The 24,801-nt window shown below is 40.7% G+C and overlaps 1 protein-coding gene across 3 annotated transcripts in view; it reads left to right on the top strand.

Moving 5' to 3' along the window:
- The window catches only part of ALG5 (ALG5 dolichyl-phosphate beta-glucosyltransferase), a 51,965-nt gene that overhangs the window by 24,080 nt on the left and 3,084 nt on the right, over positions 1-24,801 (top strand). For all 3 annotated transcript variants that reach the window (XM_045015537.1, XM_045015546.1, XM_045015556.1), the window contains 4 exons: positions 1,008-1,100; positions 4,390-4,503; positions 5,943-6,002; positions 9,351-9,502. In XM_045015537.1, the coding sequence (XP_044871472.1) occupies positions 1,008-1,100; positions 4,390-4,503; positions 5,943-6,002; positions 9,351-9,502 (419 nt within the window). The remainder of the gene's footprint in view (positions 1-1,007; positions 1,101-4,389; positions 4,504-5,942; positions 6,003-9,350; positions 9,503-24,801) is intronic.

The raw sequence follows: 24,801 nt of genomic DNA on the forward strand, positions 1-24,801 counted from the left end.
TTGTATTCGTTTAGAAACATTAATACTGAAGTATTAAGGATAAGATTTTCAACAATATTCTGCTTTCCTCTGCTTCTGTTGAAGTTAATGGGAATCTTACCGTTGACTTCAGTGGGAGGAGAGTCAGTCCAGCTCTGAGCAGCTTCTGAAAATACCACTCTAGATTTATGTCTAGGTTAGCCACTAGCATGCCTACTTCTGTTTCAGTTTTTCCTTTCAAGCTTTCCTGATAAGGTTATGTGTCCTTTTATGCATATGTGTTCAGTAGCTTACTAAAGCTACTACCTGTTTACTACCGCCAGTGTCAATGATGGATGAATCATATTATCTCTTATGTAGTAGTGTATAAAGATTGAAAAGCCCTCAAAGTAGTAGCCATTGTCTGTCTTGTACAGTGATGAACATGTCTAGCCTTCTAAGACATAGGTGATCTGCACTTTCATGCCGGACTACTCAAACACTGAAATTGCTTTATGCTGATGCTCAACTTTATTAAATATTTATGACACTGTAGTCTCTTAGGGCCCCATTATGCCAGAAGAAAAATATGATGACAAGCACTATGTAAAAGCAATTCATGTCTCAAAGCACTTACAGTTTTAATTTTAAAAGCAGACATAGCAATGAAACAAATGGGAGACAGGTAACAGTAGTGAAAGCATGTTTTTCATAGACTAGCTTTGTGCACTGGTATAAATACGTGTTGTATGGTTTTCTAGCTTTATCTTTGGCAGGTGGGGTGAAGGGGGCTTAGGACAGCCATAGCTATCCTCTCTGACCACTACCTGATTTTATTCTTCTTGTTTCTTCAGTTTTCTGGCTGTTAACCTTCTTACTCTTTTTAGTTTCCTAAACAGACTTCAACTCTGCACTGGACAATATATTTCCATTTTATGCAGATTGAAGTGGTAACAATGCTATTGAAGAAAAAGGAATGGAAGAATAAATCTCTATCTTCCACTTGAGGTTCCAGTTTTGTTTTATTTTGACTTTCATATATCTTACAGGTTGCAATGAAGTACTGCAAGAAATATGGAAGTGACAAAGTACGAGTCCTAACATTGGTAAAAAATCGGGGAAAAGGTGGAGCTGTCAGAATGGTAATGAATACTTTCAATTCTTCTCTGTTTTGAACTAATTCTAGTCTTGCCAAAATAAGCAGATCTCGTGTGGATTTAATTTAATTTAAAGATTTTAGATTAATAAAACCATTTTGAAAAATATTAAATACATCTCTACCTCGATATAACGCTGTCCTCGGGAGCCAAAAAAATCTTACCACGTTATGGGTGAAACCGCGTTATATCGAACTTGCTTTGATCCACCGGAGTGTGCAGCCCCGCCCTCCCCGGATCACTGCTTTACCACGTTATATCCGTATTCGTGTTATATCGGGTTGCGTTATATCGAGGTAGAGGTATACTTCCATAAATCTTCAGTGCAAAAATGTACAAAATATAAACTCATTGCAAGGATTTGATAACACATTGAGTAATAACACTGAAGATTTTTTTTCAGATGAGAATTTAAATTAAAGCCAAACTACATTGATTAGTTAATTTAGAACTAGCTCTTCAGTGCAAAAAAACAAACACAAAAAACCCCTTAAGATGAAAATCAAGCTCCAGCAATAAGATAAGTAAATATAGATATTCCTCTCCAGATTATAGTTTTGATATTTAGAAATTGAATAAGGAATTAAGGCCAAGGTCCAGCAAAGTTTTGCTTAAATGTGTGTAGTCCCTCTGAAGTCAGCTGGGCTTGATTTTGATGGGGCACAATGTGTGTATTTCATATATTAACTTACAAATAGATATTTCTCTTCACAAGAGAAAATATATTAGTGTGTGTAATTATGTAATTGTTCAGAGTGAGTGAATGATACTTCATTGCACTGTATTGTTTTGACTTAAAAGGACTGCATCAGTCTTGGGTTGTGAGCCATGAATTCGGATAACAGGTGACTATAAAGAGTAAAAATAAAACTTTTCTCTCATGTTGTCAATACACTTCATTTATTATTTCTAGAATCTTTCTTCATGCATTTATTTTTTTTCAAAGATCATCATACTAAAGCTACATCTATAACTTGTCTGTCTAACCTAAGGTTTTTATATGGTGAACGTAAGAATGGCCATACTGGGTCAGACCAGTGGTCCATCTAGCCCAGTATCCTGTCTTCCAACAGTAGCCAATGCCAGGTGCTTCAGAGGGAATGAACAGAACAGGCAATCATCAAGAGATCCATCTCCTGTCATCTGCTCCCAGCTTCTGGCAGTTAGAGGCTAGGGACACTTAGAGCATGGGGTTGCATCCCTGACCATCCTGGCTAATAGCCATTGATGGACTTATCCTCCATGGACTTATCTAGTTGGGTTTTTATTATTATTATTATTTTAACCCTGTTATAGTTTTAGCCTTCACAACGTCCTCTGGGAATGAGTTCCACAGGTTGACTGTGTGTTGTGTGCAGAAGTACTTCCTTTTGTTTGTTTTATACCTGATGCCTATTAATTTCATTGGGTAACCCCTAGTTCTTGTGTTATGTGAAGGAGTAAATAACATTTCCCTATTCACTTTCTCCACACCAGTGGTTTTCAACCAGGGGTATGCAGAAGTCTTCCGGATATATGTCAGCTTATCTAGATCTGTTTCTCAACTGGGAGGGGTAAAAGGGGGGGGTCACAAGTAGAGGGCAGCCATTATGGAGTGGCAAGCAGGGCAATTGCCCAGGGTCCCATGCCACAGGGGGCCCCACAAAGCTAAGTTACATGCTTCAGCCCTGGGTAAGTGGTGGGCAGGGCTCCTGAAAGGGTTACGGTAGTCTGGAAAGGTTGAGAACCATTGCTCCACACCAGTCAAGATTTTATAGACCTCTGTCATATCCCCTCTTACTCATCTGTTTTCCAAGCTGAAAAGTCCTAGTCTTTTTCGTGTCTCCTCATACGGAATACCCCTAATCATTAAGGAGGAGTGACCAGATCTGCATGCAATATTCAAGATGTGGGCATACCATGGATTTATATAAAGGCATTGATATATAATGCATGGTGCCTATGATTATAGTATTTAGGTAGTACATGGAACGAAAAAGCACAGAAGTTCTTTGGTTTTGTTTTGTTTTCTCAGTTCTTCCAGGTGAAGGAGCATGACTTTGTGTGGGATATTTTAATATTGAAGTGCAGGGAATGTTCTCATTCACTAGTGCCTCCGCCCACTTGCTTGAGAGAAAGAGAGAGTTTATTCTTTGTGTAGTGCATATGTGAGGTGTGTTTGTACTGCTGTATGTAGCAGGCAGGAAGAGTGTGAACGGTGCATGACCACCAGAGAATATACCTCCATCAGCTTTATTCTTTCCATCAGCATTGCGGAAAAAAGATGATTATAGTTTACACTTTGCATAGATGATAGAACTGCGGCAGTGCTTTTAATTGGCTTTAGTACATAGCTGTTGGTTTGAGAGTCTTAGAAATTAATTAGAAGGTCAGTAAATCCAGGAAATCTCTGCTTTTATATTTTTAAAAAAACATTTAGACCCTCTGTTTAATTTTACTTGAAATGGAAGATTCCATGTTTCTTTCTGAGTTAGAGCATACATCATCTTGGGTAGGACAGTGAGGGTATATTCTGGATGTATCGTCAAGAGCTTGCAACACACTTTGTACAGAGTTAAGTATGTATGGTGGCAACAAGCACAAATGCCCTTGTGCATCTGCACATGTCATATAGCACCTAGAATATGATGGAGCCAAGCTCCAGGTCTGCTGCAGTTGTTGCCCCCAAGCTAACTGCCGTTATGTTGTACTTTATCTTTCTCAGATACATATTAGAGATTTGGCTCTTGAAGATGTATTAGGAGGTAGCATCCCACATCCTATGCCAATGCTGCATGCTTTGTCCAAGGAACATGAATCAAGTGACGAGGAAAAACTGTACAGTGATTAGGCAGCTGGTGTGCTTTGACAGCTGTTTATCATGCTGACCAGTACTGCCTCATTGTTTCCTTCTGCTCCCCCCATCTGTTTATTGTATCCACTTGTCTCTTGTCTTACATACTTAGATTGTAAGCTCTGTGAGTCAGGGACCGTCATTTTGTTATTTGTACAGTGTCTAACACAATGGGTCCCTGATCAGTGATTCAGGCACCTGGGCACAGCTGTATTACAAATTAATAACCTTGAACACTTGTTTTTTTATCAACAAAATGTCAACATAGGAAATTGCAGGCTCACCTGTTTGTTTAGTTTAATTCCTTTCTAGATTTCTATTCAGGTTAACGTTTTAGGGATTTGCTTTCTTAATTTAGACTCCTGGGGCCTTGAAGCTAGTTTATCATGATGAAAATTTATTTGTATTAGTGCAGGTTTTAACTTGCTGTTTCATCTGCAGGGTGTCTTCAGCTGTCGAGGGGGGAAAATCCTTATGGCTGATGCAGATGGAGCCACAAAGTTTGCAGATATTGAAAAAGTAGAAGAGGGTCTTAGAAATCTCCAGCCATGGCCAGTAAGTATAAGCGTCTGTCACTTTAGCTGAAGCAGTTTGTATGTTGACTCATAGTTGCATTTCTCTTTATTAACAAGTTTCTTGCATACATACTGAGAATCTTTAAGAAATGCTTAACTTTAACTTGACATCAGTGGAACTACTTATAGTGCATCAAGTTAAGCATGTGCTTTTTTTTTTTCTTTTCAGGATCAGGAGCCTTAATTTGCACATTTTGACACTTGTGCTATCTCTTTCATCGAGTCTTTAAACTTTTGTGGGATCCATGTGTTTTATGTTGTGAGCCCTTTTTTCTTTCCAGTATAACAGCTCACTGTGCTGCCTACTTATTTAAAAATTTGCTTTCTCTACCCTTATTAATTTGATATGTTGCTTAACCTAATTTCCCCTCTCATTATTTTGAGAATGACTCTTTATTTTATTCTAATTGGTCTATTTCCTGTTAGCAGATGGCTAACTTTTAATTTGCAGATGTCAGTTCATTCAGATTGTGTCCTCTCTGAAGACCAAATAAGTCATGTCGGATCACAGTGTATTCCTGAATAGGGTAACAGTGGCACTTGGAGTTGCTTGACTTGAAGAAACTCATTTTCAGTTACCATGGTGCTTAAAGACAAGTTGATGTGGAACCTGTAACTAGCCCCAAAATGGAGGGAGCAGTATGTAACTTCTATACTTAGCTTTTTTTCCTCCCCCATTTGTACCCCCTTGTTGTTACAAAGCAGTGACTGAATTAGGTTTAAAATAACCATTTGGTCAAACAGATAAAGTTCCTACCCCACTAGATGGCGCTAATTGATTAACATACCTTTTAAATTTGTGTGCTATTGAAAAGGCAGCAGGCCTTAGTTCTTCAGAATTTTCCTAAAGACATTAAAAGAATCATTTCAAAAGTAGTAATGTGAGAGTAATTTTAATACAGGCCATTGGAAGTGCCTCTTACAGTTTAACTGGGGCTTAGAGATATGACATTCCTACACAAATAAAATATTGCCATAACAGCAAAATCAAGTCTTCTGTTCTGTTACCCGTTCCCTATTGCAAATCTTAGGCCAAACATACCCATACACATTAAGTGTAACTAGATACTTTCTTGTCTGCACTGTGAAATAAATTCTCTGTCTGAAAAGCTCAGAGACATTCTTATTCCTGAACAAGACCCGAATCTGAGCTTTTCATATACAAAATGTAATAAGCTTTAGAGAATCCATAAAATGTAGAAAGGCTTCATTATATCTACACATTCAAACAATAAGATTTGTGTAATGTGCCAAAAGCAGACATTTCTATTGCTTTGACAAATTTAGTGGACAAGATTAAGCTATCATGATGCTTTAAGATTTCACATAAAAACCTGAATAGAAGAAGCCAGTGATTCAGAAAACACTAGTGGTGGTGTAGTTAGCTTCCAGTTCTCTTATGTGTGTGTTCCTTTGCAGGACCAGATGGCTATTGCCTGTGGCTCTCGAGCCCATTTGGAACAGGACTCAATAGCACAGGTAAGTTTCTCTTTCCTCGTCTGAACTAGACTCCTAGAACTGCTGGTTTTTCATTAACGTTCCAGTTTGTAAATTAAATCAAGACACACACAATGAATGATAGTTGGGAAGGCAGTTGCCATGAGCCTAGCAATAGTCCAACATGACTAAAAGCTCTCTGTTCCCAGAGTTCAAACACCACCAGCAGGAAGTGTGAGCTAGATTTCAGCTAACAGGGATTTAAATCAGTTGCTCCAGCAGAGGATGGGACTTTTGGTCCCAAACGCAACCGACAGCATGTGTGGACAAATTTGTCCAACATGAAATCAAAAAGGGCATATACTATAATCATTGAGTGGAGAGCTTTAGGCACAGTACATTCAAGCAGATGCTTTGGAAGCCCTGTGGTTCTACAATTGCTCTGCAGCTCATGGGCTGGAACAGTCTCTTCACACACATGCACAGGGTCTTCAAGTACTGGGATGACAGGGAGAAGCAACTGACAGCTTGACTTTAATTTCTTTCCTTTCAGTCCAACAATTTGTTACTCTTCAACTCTTAAGACCTGAGTGAGTGGTAAACGTTTTGTTGTAAGTAGTAATAAAATGTTCGAAAGGGTATCACAATTCTCTTGCAATCAACATTATGAAAATTAATTTCATGTTAATGAGTGAAGGGGAAGACCTCACCCACCACCCAGACTTGCCCCAGCAAATGTACTTTTGGAATTCAGAACTTGTAGCAAACTTAGCTAATTTGGAAAACTTGCATTTCTTTCCCTGCCTTTAATTGAGAATCACTTGCAATGCAAGTGCCTTCCTAAAGCCCCTTGCTACAGCTATGCCCTGGAAGACTCTCGGATTAAAATTGGAGAGGCCAAGACTGCCTCACGGGTCTCATGCTTGCACGTTTCCAAAATTACTACAAATGACAAGAAGTGAATGTTGCTTCTTCTGGTGGAGTATGCATACAGGGGAAATGAGCATTGTGTTTAGTCTTGAATGAGTTCCAGGCCTCTGAAAAGATCCTTGAGAGAAGACTACAAGGTTTGTTTTGTGGAAATATCGGTAACCTGTATGAAAGCAGAATTTCAATATGAACAGGAAAACGGCAGTAGAATAGAGTATTGAATACACACTAGACAGAAGAACTTAGTATGTGACTGTTATGCAACAAACTTGCATCAGCGCGCAATCTCGTCTTACATCAGTTTTACTGATGTTTTGGCAGACTGTAGTTGACATAGCACAGACATTGCACTTATATTGCAACAAACACATTGCTGGACTAATTTCTCTAACATCGTTAGATGAACTCATAATGCTGGATTTTCTCTAGAACAAGCTATGTTTACACTAGCGCGTGATACTTAAAATCATTCTAAAATGTATACAAAATACTGAAATAGCTGCAAAAGTCCAAGAGGAGATAAAATGGAGTTCAAATCCTGGTATATCGTCTACTTTTCACCAGTGCTTAATTTGTAATGAAAGAGCTGCTGGGGCTCAAGCAATTAGGTGCCGGGGCTCAAGCTATTTTTTTACATTCATAACTCGTGCAGCAAGCCCAAAGGTGCCAGGGCTATGAACTGCTAAGCCTAGAGGTACCGGGTCTCTGCCCTGGCACAAATTAAGCACTGCTTTTCCCTCTGGATTATCTAATAGTGTTAGGGATCTAGTCTCCTATCAACGCGTGGGCATAGTTTGCATCATAGTTGACAAGAAACCCTGAAGCTCTCAGTAATGGGACTAAATCCTGGATCCTGTGTTGACAACATGAATGGCTACAGAAAACCATTACCGTCTACATATGCTGTCTTTGCACCAGACCAACTAATCCTGGGGATGGTTGGGCCTGATGACTATAGAACAGTGGTCGCCAAACTGGGGTGAACCCCCCCATAGGGGGTGTGGAAGAATGTTCACGAGGAAGGGCACAGTGGGGCTTGGGCCAGCCACCACCGGGGGCAGGGATAGAATGCCACCCAGACCCACTCTGCCCCCAGCCGCACCCGGCTGTGGCCCCAACTGCTGGCTTCTGCCGCAGCTCCACTCCCAGCCTGGCCCCAGCCCCCCAGCATCAGCCCCTGGCCGCAGCTGTGGCCCCAGCATCGACCCCCTTACCCCTATCTGCACCCCACCCCCGGGAGCCACGGCCCTGCTCTCAGCCCCGGCTCTCGGGGGGGTTGGGGGCACAGACAGGGTAGGGGGGGTGATGTGAAACATTTGGGGACCGCTGACATAGAGGGTGGAGGGGCTCTCTGATTCTGTGGTCATGTGATTACCTGCTGAGGTGAGGGATCATATACAAATGAACTCCCTTCAAGTGCATCCAGCTCCCTCTTTCCCTCACCAGGTTTCTGGTGGGAGATAGGGGAGAAGAACTGAGCTTGAATAAAAGAAATCTAGCAATGAGCAAATAAAAGGATACTGTTTTGGTGATGGTGGGGTGGGGAGTTGTTCTTTTCAGGCCTGACATAAAGCTACCTTTAATTTACATATTAAAATCTTTTTACACCTTAGGTAAACTTGTTTAAAATTTTTTAAATCTTCGCTTCCAAAAACCAATTTTAAAAGTGATTGTATGTTCAAAACAAAAATCATACTGTGATGATTATGTCCTAGTATGTCTATGTAATTCTACTTCAGTGATCTATACCAAGTTCTGTATGTGTGTTTGTTTAAATTTGAGTCATGGAAACAAAACTTTAAAATACATAGTTGCAATGTATGTTGCACGTCTGTTAGTCTATAAGGTGCCACAGGACTCTTTGCTGCTTATACAGATCCAGACTCACACGACTACCCCTCTGATAGTTGCAATAAGGATCCCCTTCTGTACTGTAACATACACCATTATTGTAAAGTTACATGTGTAGCCTAAAACGATTCAAATTTAGAGCTAGCTGAAATATTTTTGCCTAAATAAAATTTCAGCAAAATATGATGTCTCTACAAAATGTTTTAGCTTTTATGAACCATCAGTTTCCACAAAACTTTTTTGTTTTGGGGTGGCGGAGGAGGGAGACCCTACAGATGGGTGTTTAGGGTATTGGCCTGGGATTTGGGACACCCAGATTCAAGTCCATGCTCTGCCTGATTTGGCACGATCTGGGATGAAAAACTGTTCTGAATCAGGCAAAGCATGGACTTAGAGCTGGGTCTGCCACATCCCGGGGAGATCTGTGTGTGACTGTCTGACACACCTCTCCCCCACCACAATTCTCCTTTTGTTCCAGTGCGGAACAAACACACGTTTCTAACCTCAACATTGTCATGAAGTGGAATTCTCATCCTCTATTCAGATCAATTCAGATGTTCCTTTTGTCATATAAATGAAAACATCTAATTTCTTGGCTTTTGTTCACAGCGCTCTTACTTCCGAACTCTTCTCATGTATGGGTTCCACTTCCTAGTATGGTTCCTCTGTGTCAAGGAAATCAGGGACACACAATGTGGGTTTAAACTGTTAACCAGAGAAGCGGCCTCACGGACTTTCTCAGCTCTTCATATAGAACGCTGGTAAGTTCTTTCGTTTAGCTTAAATTAATTTTTCTATTTTTAATTTTTATAGCAGTTGATTGAAGTTGTGAAAATGTAACTCCCACATGGAAACTGCAATAAACAATTCGTGCATATATAAAAACAATTGCTCAGTCAGTTTTAATCAGTTCTAGTACTTGTTTTTTGTATTGCAGTTCACATTTCTTATTGTTTTAAACTATTACATGTTGCAAAGCAATTTTATATTAAGAACTACATTATAGAATATAGTTGGATATTTGGATGTATTTCTATTAACTCCATTACCCTTCTTGGGGTACGTTTACACTACCCGCCAAATCGGCGGGTAGTGATCGATATATCGGAGATCGATTTATTGTATGTAGTGTAGACATAATAAATCGATCCCTGATCGCTCTCCCGTCGACTGCTGAACTCCAGCTCGGCAAGAGGCGGAAGCAACGTGAACGGGGGAGCCGCAGCATGCTGCGAGGACACAAAGTAAGTAATTTTAATTTGATCTAAGATACGTTGACTTCAGCTACGCTATTCTTGTAGCTGAAGTTGCGTATCTTAGATCGACACCGCCGCCCCCCCCCCCCCCCCGTGTGTAGACCAGGCCTTAGAAATGTAGCACTGGAAGAGATTTCAAGAAATCAAGTACAGCCTGTATGCTGAGGCAGGACCAAGTAAATCTGGACCATCTCTGATAGGTGTTCCTCTAACCAGTTCTTAAAAACCTCCAATGATGGGGATTCCACTACCTCCCTTGGAAGCCTATTCCAAAGCTTAACTACCCATATAATAGATTAGATTAGGTTAGATATTTGGAATTTTTTTTTTCTAATTCTCTCTTGCTTCAGATTAAGTCCATTACTTCTTGTCCTACCTTCAGGGGACATGGAGAACAACTGACCACAGTCCTCTTTAGAACAGTCCTCAACATATTTGAGGACTGTTATCAGGTCCCGCCTGAGTCTTTTTCTCAAAATTAAACATGTCCAGTTTTTTCTCACATGTCAGGTTTTCTAAACTTTTTATCGGTTTATTCTCTGAACTCTCACCAATTTGTCCACATCTTTCCTAAAGTGTGGCACCCAGAGTTGGACACACTACTCCAGCTGAGGCTTCACCAGCACAGAGTAGAGTGGGACAGTTCTCTCCTGTGTCTTACGAATATTACTCCTATTAATACTCTCCAGAATATTAGCCTTTTTTCCAACTGCATCACATTGACTCATATTCAATCTGTGATCCACAATAACCCCCATATCCTTTTCAGCAGTAGTACACTCTACTACTGCTGAAGCAGTGTATTCCTCATTTTGTGGTTGTTTTTAATTTTTCCTTCTTAAGTCTAGTGCTTTGCACTCATCTTTATTAAATTTTATCCTGTGGATTTCAAACCAATTCTGCAATTTGTCACGGTCATTTTGACTTCGAGTCCTGTACTTGTAAGTGCTTACAACCCCTCCCAGCTTAGTGTCATCTGCACATTTTATAAGCACAAGAATAGAGTACAACATCCATGCACCTGCTGAGAACTTTTGTCCAATTGTGCTAACCTAATCAAAGCCTGTAAGTTTAGTTTTAGGTTGAGCTTCAGCAGTTGTGGCCAAGCCATGTTGCTTCTAGGATGGATATGCAAAAATGGCTGGGGGGGGTGGGCACTTCAGGGATCAGGGACATGAAAAATCTGGCATTAAGTTGGGGGGAAATACACACTGCAAGAACTTTAAAGCCTATTGCAAGCTATGAGGTCTCCTCATCGTTTAAAGATGAGGATATGAAAGTACAGAATTTAAGGACCCAATTTTCAGAGGTGCAGAGCTCCCACAACTGCCGTTGACTTAAATTGGAATTGTGGTGCTCAGTATCTCTGAAAATCAGTTTCTAGGCGAGTGATTTGTCCAAGGTCACAAAGGAAGACTGTGTAGCAGAGCCAAGAATAGAACCCATAATCTTAGAGCGTAAGACTACTCATCTGTTCCTAAGGAAAAAAAAAAGTAATTAAATTTTATAGACCTATTTCTATTAATTCCTTTGCATTAATGTTAAGGAAATGTCCATGATAAGCACAGCCCTAAAATGTACTCCCTCAGAATATATTATTTTCTGACAGTCCCTTTAACTTCAAGAAGTATCTATTACTTCAGGAGGCTGACACAACAGCTGTGCTGCAAGCGTGAGGAAAGCAATGAGTATAGTTGCTGTCTGGTCTTTTCAAAGAAAATACAGGCATCCTTAAAAGGAAAATGATCAATCTTCTTTTGTTTGAAATTCATCAGTTTCAAATAACTCCACTTGCTGATACCCTCTAAATAGTATGTAGTAAATAGTATAAATTCCTTTTAAAAATATATGAGGATTTTGCTGCTCCTCTGACTGTTTGAGGGACTCTTCAGCAAGAGAGAAATCAGAGAAAAAGTGAAAATGACTATACACGTACGGTCAAATATGCAGAATAAACTGGGGGGGGTGGAGGAAATAGAGAAATATGACTTCACTTTAATAGGAATTTTGGGTGACGTGTGTAACTGTAATAGGTACCAAATTTTCAGGAGCAGGTGACTTTTTCAATTTGGTGTCCTAACCTGCTTTAGGGTATGGCTACACTGGCGATTTGCAGCGCTGGAAAGCCTCTACCAGCGCTGCAATTAGTAAGTGGCCACACCTGCAGGGCACTTCCAGCGCTGCAACTCCCTGACTGCAGCGCTGGCCGTATACCTCACTCGGCATGGGGAATAAGGATTCCAGCGCTGGTGCTGCAGCGCTGGTCATCAAGTGTGGCCACACACCAGCGCTGTGATTGGCCTCCAGGGTATAAGGTGTATCCCAGAATGCTTTTATAAATTACTCTCTTTGTTTTGTTATGCAGCCTCTCTTTGTTTTGTTGTGAACGAGCTCCAATCGGAGCTCCGAACAGAGCTCCTGTTTGCTGTGATCATCTGTACCTGGCTGTAAACAATCAAATGAGAGGCAGGGAGAGTGAATGAAACAGAACCGATCGGAGCTCCGTTGAACTGCTAATCTAAAACAAACACTGATCACAGCAAACACCACAGGGAGTGAGTGAAACAGCGGGGGGGAGTCCGTGTTGGAGGCAGGCTGTATGCTATTAAGAGTTAAGACTAAGGGCTCATGAACATTTTGTGATTTTTCCAAGTCAGGAAGCTAACACACAACAGTGTTGGCTCCAAAAATCCACTCTATCTTCCCCGCTCCCTGTCACAGTACACCACCCTCCACCCCCCTCTTTTGAAAAGCACGTTGTTGCACTTGAATGCTGGGATAGCTGCCCATAATGCAGCACTCCCAACAGCGCTGCTAATACTGCAAATGTGGCCACACACCAGCGCTGGTAGCTGTGAGTGTGGCCACACACCAGCGCTGCTCCTACACAGCTGGATGACCAGCGCTGCAAACTACCAGCGCTGCAAACCGTAAGTGTAGCCATACCCATAGTCAGAGGTACTGCTGTGAAGTTAGCCTTATGCTGTAGCTTGCTTTATGGTAATTTACAGAGTAATACCCCTAGGGCTTTCTGATGTTTATAAAACTTGGAACCCCTTATCAAGAATGCTTGCTGTATTCGTGGAGAAAAGAGAGACATATTTTTCCATGACTCTGCAAATATTCCAAAATAGCAAATTTGTCTAAAACAAGAATAATTCATTTTTTCCTTTGATATCAAATGTAGCTTTCAACAAATTTCTCTTCTAGTTTCACTGTGTATATTTGCATCCAGTCATTGCATGTTTTATTAATAGATTTGCCCTACTTAGCTATTTGGAAGCATAATTCACCCTTTAGAAACAGCATTAATTATTAAATAAAACAATTTCTGCACAAAACTATGGGGCTCTTACAATCCAGTAACTGAGACTCCCTTTGGATAAATCTGGTCCCTGATGCATTTGCCATGTGTAACTTGGCTGGAGCTGAGCAGCCAACCTGGCTGTGTACCATGGAGGCTGTATGCATCTCCTGAGAGTGAGTGGAGATAAAGTGGGGGGCAGGGAGAAAACCAGCTTGTTCCTGCTGCTGCCCAACAAAGTCAGTGATTCCATCCCAGCAGGCCTCTTGTCAATATTAGGGAGACAGTTTGTATTCATGGTTCCTCCACAAGGTCCCTGCAAGTGGGGGAGGGGCATGTTCATTCTGGCTCAGAGCAGCAGGGAATCCTTAATGGACTCATATACCACTCCCGGCTGATGATCTCATTCTGAGATTGTCCACTGGGGACTGGAGAGAAGCTGCTGTCAGAGAGGAAGGATAGTCTTGATGCTGCATAGGGACTCTGCATTGTATTACCATCTTGGCTCTGGGTTTCCTGCAAGATGTGGCCAAGTTACTTAATTTGTGTGCCCTATTTCCCCATCAGTAAAATGGGGAAAGTACCTCCCTAGTATTAATGAATTTATCCTCATGACATCCTTTTGAGTTAGGAAAGCGCTCTGGTACTATAGCGATCGGGGGGAGGAGGGGTAGCGGGGTGCTGTAGAAAAGGCAACAAATAAGAGCCTATTTCAAGAGCACACCTATCTGAGGACACTGATCCTGGCCTCCCTACCCACCCTTCATCAGCTCAACTCAGAGGAGAGAGGGCTGCTCCGGAGGACGCGGAGTCCTTTCATATGCGCACTCAACTTCTGCAGAATCTTCCCCTCCCCTCTCTGCTGGGCTGACTGGATTCAGGATAATTTGGCACAGTGTAGAGGAGGGAAGGGACTAATGTGTCCTTTCCTTCTGTGTAACTGGGATCCAGGATTTGGCCCTTGACTCTCAATTTGAGAGAATAAAACTAAAGCTGGCATCAGTCTCCACTTAGAACTTCCTTTCTCTTGTTAGATTGTCACAGCCAGAACATTAACTGCAGCTTTGCATATTGATTTTAAAAAATACCCACTCTGCCCTTCTTTCGCAGAATGTTCTAGCCTTTCAGATGAATCTTTAAATAGGCTAAAAATTAGGAAATAATGTATTTTATCTCATGTCTTTTTGGTAAATAATATTTTATAGATATTTTGTTGTCAAAGGCCTGAACTAACAATGGTGGTGTAGTGATTTGTCTAGAAAAGCGTACATGACGGGTACACAATACATCTTTTACACTTTCAAGTTTTTCCTCAGTTTTTAACTTTTTTTTTTTTTCCAATATTCTAAAAGCATTAAGGGGCTAATCCTGCAAAGTCATAGTCAAAGTCAGAGATTAAGGATAAAACCACCAGATCATCTAGTCCACCTTCCTATATATCACAGGCCAGCACCCGCACACTAACCCAACTCCCAGTGACATCAGGAGGAGGATGTATAGCATCTGGCAGGACAGTGTCCTGACATTGCACAATCACTCTTGTGCCTCTTACATCACCTACACATCATATAAATATGATCTCTCCTCTCTTAGAGTTCAAAATTATTTTACATCAAAAATAATCACAACTAAAGTTCTAGAAAGTAACTTGGACTAAAGGAATGAAGCCAACATAATTTTAGTTTTCTTGCATGAATAATTTTTTGTCCCATATTTTTGGAGCTTCGTTGTTCATTTGAGCTTCAGTAAATCAAGAGATATGTCATGCCCAAAACTAACTTCTTAAAGCAGAACAATCTTCACTCCAAAAAGTTAGAGTTCATCATTTAACACTATTCAAAATTAATAGGTTTTTTTTTTTAATGGAAGTCTTCATTATTATCGACCTGTATTCTGAGTTGGTGTCTACAGTGAGCTATCACAGCTGAATACTTTATAAATCCTTTAGATGTTTGAGATTTCTAATTCAATTAGTACCAACCCAACTGTAACTGTGCAAAGTGCCCCTCTAATTGTAACTTGAATTTCTGTCATATCAAACACAAAAAGATGAACTGCTGAGAAAGTCCTGAGAGGAGTGGAGTCGGGAGAAACTACTGAACCAACATCCAGTTTTGTAGTTAAAAGTGACTCCATGCTGAGCTTCTTGCATATATGGAGGAGACCAGCTGCTCCTGCAGGCAAGGCCCCAGGAATTCCTCCCCTCAGATAAAGGGAGAAGCAGCCTTTTGTGCATGCTAGAGAGAGCAAGTGCTGAATTAGCAGGGCAGCAGGAGAGAGTGCCGCGTCTTCCTTTGGAGCACTGGACCCTGTCAGTGCTGCTCCTGAAAAGAGAGAAGCACTTATCCAAGAGATAGTTAGATTTTATTTTTCTCTCTTTCAGCAGCCTGTTAACATACCTCACTGAAGGAATGAGTGTTGCGAGCACATTCTCTCTCACTTGTGAGCCAAATATCTTTTACTAACAATAAATGTGGCAATGTAAACAGTGTAGATGTCCTGCTGCTAGACTGGACGGGAGTGTAAGGTTTTAAAACGTTAGTTTTCAAGTAGCTAGCAAGCCACCAAAAACGAATGGCTACAGTATTTTCAGTGTTTCTTCACCAACACCTTTTAATTTGGAGCCTTCTGTTTCTGTTTTCTCATCCCATGCCATGGCGGGGAGGAGGGGGCGGAGGGATGTCAAAAAATCCTCCTGAAAATCAGATCTAAATGTTAACTTGATTGGATCTCTTTGTGTCTTACCACTTCCACCTTTCTATTTCTGTTACTCTGGTCAATACCTGTGAATCTCCTTCTCCTTAATGTTCAATCTTTCAGCAGTGTGAGAGTACAATTTCTTATTTGCTATATCTGAATTTGATATATAGGTGCTCATAAAGAGGAAAACATAGGTAGAATTGAAATACATTAGGTGCTCAGGTACTGTCATGATGAGGGCCATAGAAGTGCCTAGATAAACTAGTATGGGGTGCTTTTAAACTCCTTTTATTAATCTGTAAAGTGCTTTGAAATCCATAGACAAAAGGTATTATAGACATGCAAAGCCATATATTAGTCTTATAGCATTATAAATTACTATGCATGCATCCTATTTAGAATTAAAGGGGAGAGATTGGGTTGGGATTATTTTTAGAACTGCCTTTTGGATAGTCTTTTGCATACATACCAGTACAAAGCAAATGTTTTTGAAATTTATCTCCGATACATCTAAGTTTTGACATTGATCTGAAATGAGAGCAATCTCCAAACAAAGAGCATATGCTTTATGTTTTAGGCTTTGAATCTGATTAACCACTAATCCATTTCTCAGAATTAGATGAGGCACCTTTTTTAAATTAAAACTTAAAAGAAAGTTAAAAGGCTTACATTAAAAGCGTAACGGAGATAGTTGGGAATTACTTGTTTCCAGATTTAAAGAGAAGATATTTCTATTTCTACAACTACAATCCTAACCGGAAAGATTATTAACTTTTTTTCTTTTGTTTTTCTTTTTTAAAACCATAAACCACTGAAGGAAGTTTAGCCAATCAGATGGCTACACTGGCAGATAGTAAATTTTAAGTCAGACATATTGGCCTTTTCTGACCCGAAGGGATCTCTTAAAAGTTCCTTGCATCTTGGAGTTCTTTTCCTGCAGGAAGGAATCAAATATGCCAGGTGTTGTTTGATGAATCTTGCGTCATACTGGATGCTAGTCAAATGAGGGAAATTCCTAGTGTATTTTTATTCTTCTCAGTGATTGACAGTTAGATGCTTTATGTACCTCTATGACTGGTTAAATTTATGTTTATTAGGCAACTCACAGCTGATTGATGGGAAGAAACATTATGTTTGTATAATTTTGCCTGAAGAGGGTGCCTCATGTTGTGGTACCAACTGTTTCTTTTTAAATTATGCTGAGCTAGTGAATATTTTAAAAATAACTAACTTACCGGTATATTTGTTTCTCCAGTACAAACACTAAGTGTACACTTTTATCTCAAGTATTACTAGTAAAATGGCACCTTCTCATTCCACAGATCCGAGTCTTGCTGTATCCGCTCGCTTTAGTGACACAAGTTTTGTCTTAGTCCTGCAGAGCCAGTTCAAGTAAGGGAATGAGTTGGATTTGCTGCAGAGTTTTTTGTTAACTAAGGCCTGGCCTAAACTTAACTGTTGGCTAGGAGAATTTTAAAAAAGGGGGGAGGGGGAAATCATAGCTATAACATAGCTATACCAGGGGAGGGGGAAACAACCTTGTGTAGATGCAGGCTTACACTGGCAAATTTTTGCTGGTATCTTTTCATTTGGGGGACTCTTGCTAGTATAATCTGTCTCCACTAAATAGGCTTGCCACTATAACTATACTGACAAACCCTTGCCAGTCTAGATAAGTCCTACGTTCCACATAGTCTCATGTGTATAACAAAGGGCCTAACTTTGTCCTGGAGACCAGTTATTGGTGGTGGTGATGCACGAACAGGAAAAAGCCCAGCTGGAGTTTCAGAACCCAGAGTGAGTTTGCAGGGCCAGCAGGATAAACATATTGGAAATTGAGCATAGTGGATTTGGAAATTTATAAGATTGCTTGTGCACACTGTGATGGGATCCCCGGGGTGCAGCCTGGGATTGTGGGACTGCTGTGCCCCCTGAACTCTCTCCAGCCTGGGCTGTCTCTCACGATGCCTTGCTAGTGACAAGCAGCAAACCCCTCCAGGCGCTGTTATCACTCAGCACAACAGCCTGTGGAGCCCCACACCCAGCTAGATTGCATGAATATATGAATCACACAGAGAAAGGCATCAGAGCCAAATCGCTCCCAGCACTGTACCCCAGGAATATATTGTCTTGTACTGCTCAAGATGAGTAGTGCAAATTTATTAATTGGTTCACCACTTCATCAATGGGAAGTGGATATACACCAGCCTTTGTAAACCTGAGCAGATTTGCCACACACTTCACACAAACTCACTGGTAAAGATAAACACTTAAACAAATGTATTGACTATAAAAGAAAGGTTTAAGTGATAGGCAAAAAGTCAGTTAGTTACCAAAAGAAATAAAATATAAGAACGCAGTCTAAACTCTCAGCCCTATTAGATTGGGCAGCAACTAGATTAAGCAGTTTTTCTCACCCCACTGGATATTGCAGTCTTTAATATACAGATTTGTCCCTTAAATCTGGGCCAGTCTCCTCTGTTGGAGTCTTCAGTCTTCTTCTCAGTGTCTTTGTTGTTTGCAGCATAGGTGGGGGCAGGAGAAAAGGCCCCCCATGTGGTCACTGTGTCTGTTTTATAACCTCAGTCCCATGTGCTTGAGGAGCACAAGTCCAGGCTTGTCTAGGGGCATTGCTGAGTCTCCAGGCAAGGTTGAGCAATTCCCCTGGTGTGGCCTCATGCATGTGAGTCGCTGAATTGTAGCTCCCTTGCTGGACAATGGTGGTTGATGGGTTGATTGATAACCTGCCCAGGTGTTGGTTACTTTCATTGCTGTTGCCTCTGGGGAGCTAATATCTGTCCGATTCCCCAATTTACAACATGTTTCTCCTCCCTTGGTTTTCACACCTCAACTGCTAGAAGAGGGCCTCATCCTCGCTGATTGAACTAACCTCGTTATCTCTAGCCTGCTTCTTGCTTGCATATAAATACCTGCCCCTGGAAATTTCCAATACATGCATCTGACGAAGTGGGTATTCACCCACGAAAGCTCATGCTGCAAAACGTCTGTTAGTCTATAAGGTACCACAGGACTCTTTGCTGCTTTAACATGTTTTAGTGACACCCATAGAACCCAATTCTCATAACTTCATATGCATTAATGATATACATATATGGATAGAGAAATGACTTGCAGGAGATCATAACCTTTCCCCTGGTACCTTACAAGTCATGTTTTATATGTTAGATCAAAATCATACATAAATGAGAAATATGGGGGTTACAGGGCGCTCACCCAAGGTACAGAATGTCGCACACGCTGTTTCAAATTGTGTTCTAACATGTTAACTAAAACAATCTTAAATTGTGGCATAGGTAAAGGAGCACATTCTGAGGGTTAAATACAACCAGGAACAAATGTTTACTCCTTTGTCTATGCTACAATTTAAGATCATGCTCGTTAAAGGTAATAATTGGAGATATGCCAATCTCTTAGAACTGGAAGGGGCCTTGAAAGGTCATCGAGTCCAGCCCCCTGCCTTCACTAGCAGGACCAATTTTTGCCCCAGATCCCTAAGTGGCCCCCTCAAGGATTGAACTCACAACCCTGGGTTTAGCAGGCCAATGCTCAAACCACTGAGCTATCCCTCCCCTGTGTTAGAACATAATTAGAAAAAAGTGCACTACTGGATCTTCCTAAAGCAGTCTTTGCTCTCATAAAACTCCAAGATTATGAACCTGAGTTGCAAATGGCAGGTGCACTCCCTTAACCTGGGTGCAGATATCTCACTTGCCAATTAATAAGGTTACACCCTCCAAATACACGAGCGTCACTTTGCTCTTTCCCAGATTAAGCCTCAGCGAGTTCACCCTTGTTCCTACTGTGATTATAGAAAGACTGTAGGTTCCAGTGCACCATCTGGCTCTGACGAGATATAGAACTGGTTATTATCAGTTTACTGAATACATTGCAATCTATTTCCTCACTAACTCTAGTAGTGGATGTGCATACACATTGAAATGTACCCCTATAGTATCCCACCCATGAGTCCTTTTCCTTTAGGCATTAAACAGGGAAGGAGGGAGTGGTTCAAGGTTAGGACATGTTCATCATCACATGTAGTGGGGGCACAGGGGAGTACTGTCTCTGATTTTTGCCAGGGATGTTAGTCCTTTACTTTCCTGGTCACTAAAATTTACTCATAGTTTTTTTTTAATGTCAGTCCAGCAGGATAGTGATGTCCTGGCATTGCATTAATCAATTTCTATAAGGTGGTAAAACTTGCAATAGTGTATAGCTGATGATTGGACTCTGTACATTAGTTCCCTAGGCTGCGCAGCATTTTTAGACCAGTTAGTGCAGTGTAATTCATTGGACAATTAAATGAACGGTCTCTATTAAGATTTCTAGTCTGTTAATACATGTAATGGGTATTATGGGAATTATATATAGTAGAGCAGTGATCACCAACCTGTTGATTGCGATAGACGGGTCAATCCTGGAGACTCTCCCAGTTGATTGCGCTCTCTAGCCACGGCGGCGCAGCAGGGCTGCCTGCTGCTAATGCACCCTCCCTGCCTGCCGCGACCCTACGCCACTCCTGGAAGCAGCCAGCACGCCCCTGCAGCCCCGTAGGGCCAGGAGTTGGGGGGAGGGGGGGAGAGGCAGGAGTTTCCGTGCGCTAGTCCTTCCTGCAAGCACAGTCCCTGCAGCTCCCATTGGCTGGGAATGGAGAGCTGCGGCCAATGGGAGCTGCGAAGGCGGTGCCTGCAGAGAGGGGCAGTGCCTGTGGGGGTTGTGCCTGCAGGGACCGCAGAGGTGCACTGCTGGCTGGCAGGGTGGCCTGGCTCGTGATGGGGAGAAGGTGCTAATGTGCCTAAGTGGGGCTGGGACAGGCAGGGAGCCTGCCTTAGCCCCACTGTGCCATTGGCTGGGAGCCACCCGAGGTAAATGTCCCCCTCCGGGAGCCAGTACCCATACCTCAGCTCTGAGCCCTCTCCTGGAGCCAGTACCCCATATCCCCACCTGCATCCCAACCCCCTGCCCCAGCCTGGTGAAAGTGAGTGGGGGTGGGGGAGAGCGAGCGACAGAGGGTGAAGGATGGAGTGAACGGGATGGGGACTCAGGGAAGGGGCAAGGTAGATCCTAGGTTGCCCTGAAATTCAAAAAGTGATCTTGGGCATAAAAAGGTTGAAGACCACTTTATTAGAGCTAAAAGATCGTTTGCAGCTATTTTGAGGTGAATATAACAAATGAATATATCTTTGCTTACAAATCTAAAATGTCAGCCAAAAATGACAAGTAATACAAATCTAAAATTTCAATAGAAGAAACTGGAGTAATTATGCAGGGTTAATAAACAGTGTTCAGTTCTCAGTTGTTTGTGGGTTGGTGGCAGGGTTTCTTTAAACAGTTTTTAAACAGCAACATCACTTGGAACAGATTCAGCACATTCAGACAAATTCATTTACTGCAATAATTGCTTTTGTGGTAGATAATAGGTAGCGTGACCAGATGTCCCGATTTTACAGGGACAGTCCCGATTTTGGGTCTTTTTCTTATATAGGCTCCTATAACCCCCTCACTCCGTCCCAATTTTTCACACTTGCTATCTGATCACCCTACTAATAGGCCCTATTCCCACTCAGAAGTCATCCTGATTTGAGATTATTGACCCCTGGTTCCCTAGCTTACTTGACTCTGCTGCCTTCTGCACCTATTGTATTTTTTATTGTTGTACAGAGTAATGTTAATCATTTTGCTTTTTTAATATATATGTGCAATGTGGCTGAGTTACAGTTGCCATGGGAACCATTAGTTTGAATTTCCTATTTTAGTGATGTAGTGAACAGGCCAATGTGTAATCACTTGTGTTTGACTGTGATTGGCGGTATCTGACTGTATGTGGGTTCTATCTATGTAATCTATCTGGATTACTACACTAGCACCTATTTTGAGGTGTATTCTTACTGCTTCACTAATTGTAATGTATTATTTTTAATTATGCTAAAGTCCTGTAGGTTTTTGTCTGAAAGGAGGGTGGTTTGGAGTGGAATGGGGGAAGCAGCATTTCTAACTCAGCTGACAATCTGCAGAGGTTTGTGTCTCTTGCATGCTACTGACCACCTTTCTACAACAGCCTCTGTCAAAATACCGTAAAGATTGCTGTCTAGGGGAGTGGAAACTGCAGTTGCTTTAAGACATCTTTGCACCCTCTTGATCCTGGGCTGTTATGGGGGCTGGAGAGGCCCTCAGCATAATTTAGACAATCTCTCTAAGTTACAGCAGCCTCCCCATGCTGTCCTATGAGTTAACTTGCAGCGCTTCCTGGAATTTCCACAATGTTGTTTGATGCAACTCCTCCCACCTCCAGCAAACCACCTGCACAGGGACACATAAAGGGATCATGGGAGGACAGCTTTATGGCTGCATTCTTCGATTCTTGCACCAGAGAATCCTCCCCATGCCAAATATGGGACTTATGGACCCCGTCACGCTTCTCTGGCCAACACTTTTATATGACACAGTTTCTAGAGCAGAGGCAAGGATCTTGCCCTAGATGCGGGGGAGAGGGCAGAAGCAAGGCAGGTATTTAAGAATTTTATTTAAAAGCAAGAGTTTCTTTTAAATCTTAAACCCTTTAATTTCCCCCAATCAAACTCTCGTTTTCAAAGAGGCTGTAATAAAAAGGTAATTAGCATCAGTGGGGAGTGATTTAAATTATTGATTTGCATTGCTTAACATTTTAAAATCTAGTTGAGGTTTTGTAAAACTAATTTCAAAATTTGTGCTATGGCAAATTCAAATGTATAACATAAATGATTTTGTTTATTTTCTTTCAATGTCAGCGCTGTAAAGGTTTGAAAATTATTTACATTTTACAAAACTGCTATAGGCAAAATATAAAATATAGAGTTAAAGCTCTGATCCTTCTAACACTTAAGCTGGTATGTAACTGTCTACTTGAAAGATCAAATTGACTTCAGTGGGACTGCTGGTACTTAAAGTTAAGCATGTGCATAAGCATTTGCAGCATCATGGATAAAATTTATTTTTATTACACACTTCTTAGCGACATAAAACCTGTCTCATCAAAATAAAATTGCTTCAGTGTTAGCAATGAAAGTTATTTAGGTTTTAACAGTGATTGACAGGGTTGGTGGAATTAGATTTTTATTGGTAAATGTTGATCAACATCATTTCCACAGTGTGTACACAAACCTCAAAAAAAAATTCCATAAATAATCATCTAAATTTACAAATAGGCCAAGTAAGAGAAATGCTGCTTGAGAATTTAGAGTTTGATTTAAGAATATTTACTTTGTATATTTTGATGTCGTGTTGACAATTTGTGTTTTAACAGTTAGAGCTTTAACTTTTTGAATTGCTACATCTACTGTAATTAAATAATTGTCTGAGCCTTTTCCCATAATTTCTCGTGACTGTGAAAATTTAGATGAAAATTGAAAAAAATGCTTAAAAATAATTTCAATGGAGAATATCGATGTTTATCAAAAAAATAAAAATTTAATTCTGTCACATCTAGTTATTGTGAACTCTTTATGCACAGAGGCCAAAATTGTTAAGCCGTATTTGAAGACCTAATGGTAGTATTTTCAAAAGTACCTATGTGACTTGGGAGCACAAATCCCATTGACTTCAAACTGCAAACCCTGATGGAGGAGTACAGCCTGGTTATGTAAAGTATTTCAGCTGTCTTGACTTGTGGAAGTGCAATATATACAGGAAAGTGGTGTTGGTTGCAAATGTAGCTGGGACTATTTGCTTATCAGTCTTGTATTTGTGTATGTGGTATTCTTCCAGTAAATATGTTAGAGGCCCTGGACTTTCCTCCTTCAGCACAGATGAGCATTTTAAGTGTGAAACTTTTTTTGTAGGAAAAAAAAATCTATGTAAAATCTGGAATTCTACTAATAATTAGGAAATCAATTAAGGAACCAGGTACAGAACACCCACTTCAGCAATTTAAGGCTATAAAATAGGAAGAAAGTAAAGAATTAACAACATGAAAATAATTTTTTTTAAATCGTGATTTTTTTTTTTAATCCATCCTGGTCAGTAGCAGCTAACACCTCTCATTAGTTTCACATATTGGATGTTAGATGAGAGTTAAAAGAGGTACGCACCATTTGGCTAAAGCTGCCGTATGGCCTCTAAGCTCCTGAAGTTTTCAACAGGTACCCTCTTCCTCCCCCACCCCCAAGAAAACCTTTTAAACTTGAAATTGTCTTTACTTAAACTTTTAACCTCCCCCAACCTTTAACAATGGTTCTATGCCTTCTTATAGAAATATGATAATGTATATGTTGTCTTTTAAATCAAAGCAAGAGTGTACTTCAAATAGGACTATAATGGATATCCTGGTTGGACAGTTGAAGGCACAAATGTCTTATGTAACTATATCTTTTTATTAGTTAGACAATGCAGTTGCTGAAAAGGAAGTGCTAATGTTTTATATCACTCTAAAAATCAATAACGATTTAGAGCATAAGTGTTTGCATTCTTTAACAATTTTTTTGGCATTTAAAACAAGCCATTGCCTAGAAAATAGTCAAGAAACAGGGACTTTGAGTGACCTATATGAAAGTCTGAAATAAAATTGTCTTAATTCAGATAAGACACTTAATTTTCATGAACCATTTCAAAAAAAGACCTCTGTTACTCATGGCTGTCTTTCTAAGAACAAATGTTGAAGTGTAAAGAGAAACCTAATGACAGGTGAACAAGAAGTCAGAATATTTTGGGTTCAGTACTTAGTATATACATCTAAATATAGAGAAATACATTTAAATCTCTAGTAAGTCAGTATCTCTAGTCACCCTTGCAATGCATAAGTTAT

The sequence above is a fragment of the Mauremys mutica genome, chromosome 1, assembly GCF_020497125.1.
Source record: "Mauremys mutica isolate MM-2020 ecotype Southern chromosome 1, ASM2049712v1, whole genome shotgun sequence".
Taxonomy (NCBI): domain Eukaryota; kingdom Metazoa; phylum Chordata; order Testudines; family Geoemydidae; genus Mauremys; species Mauremys mutica.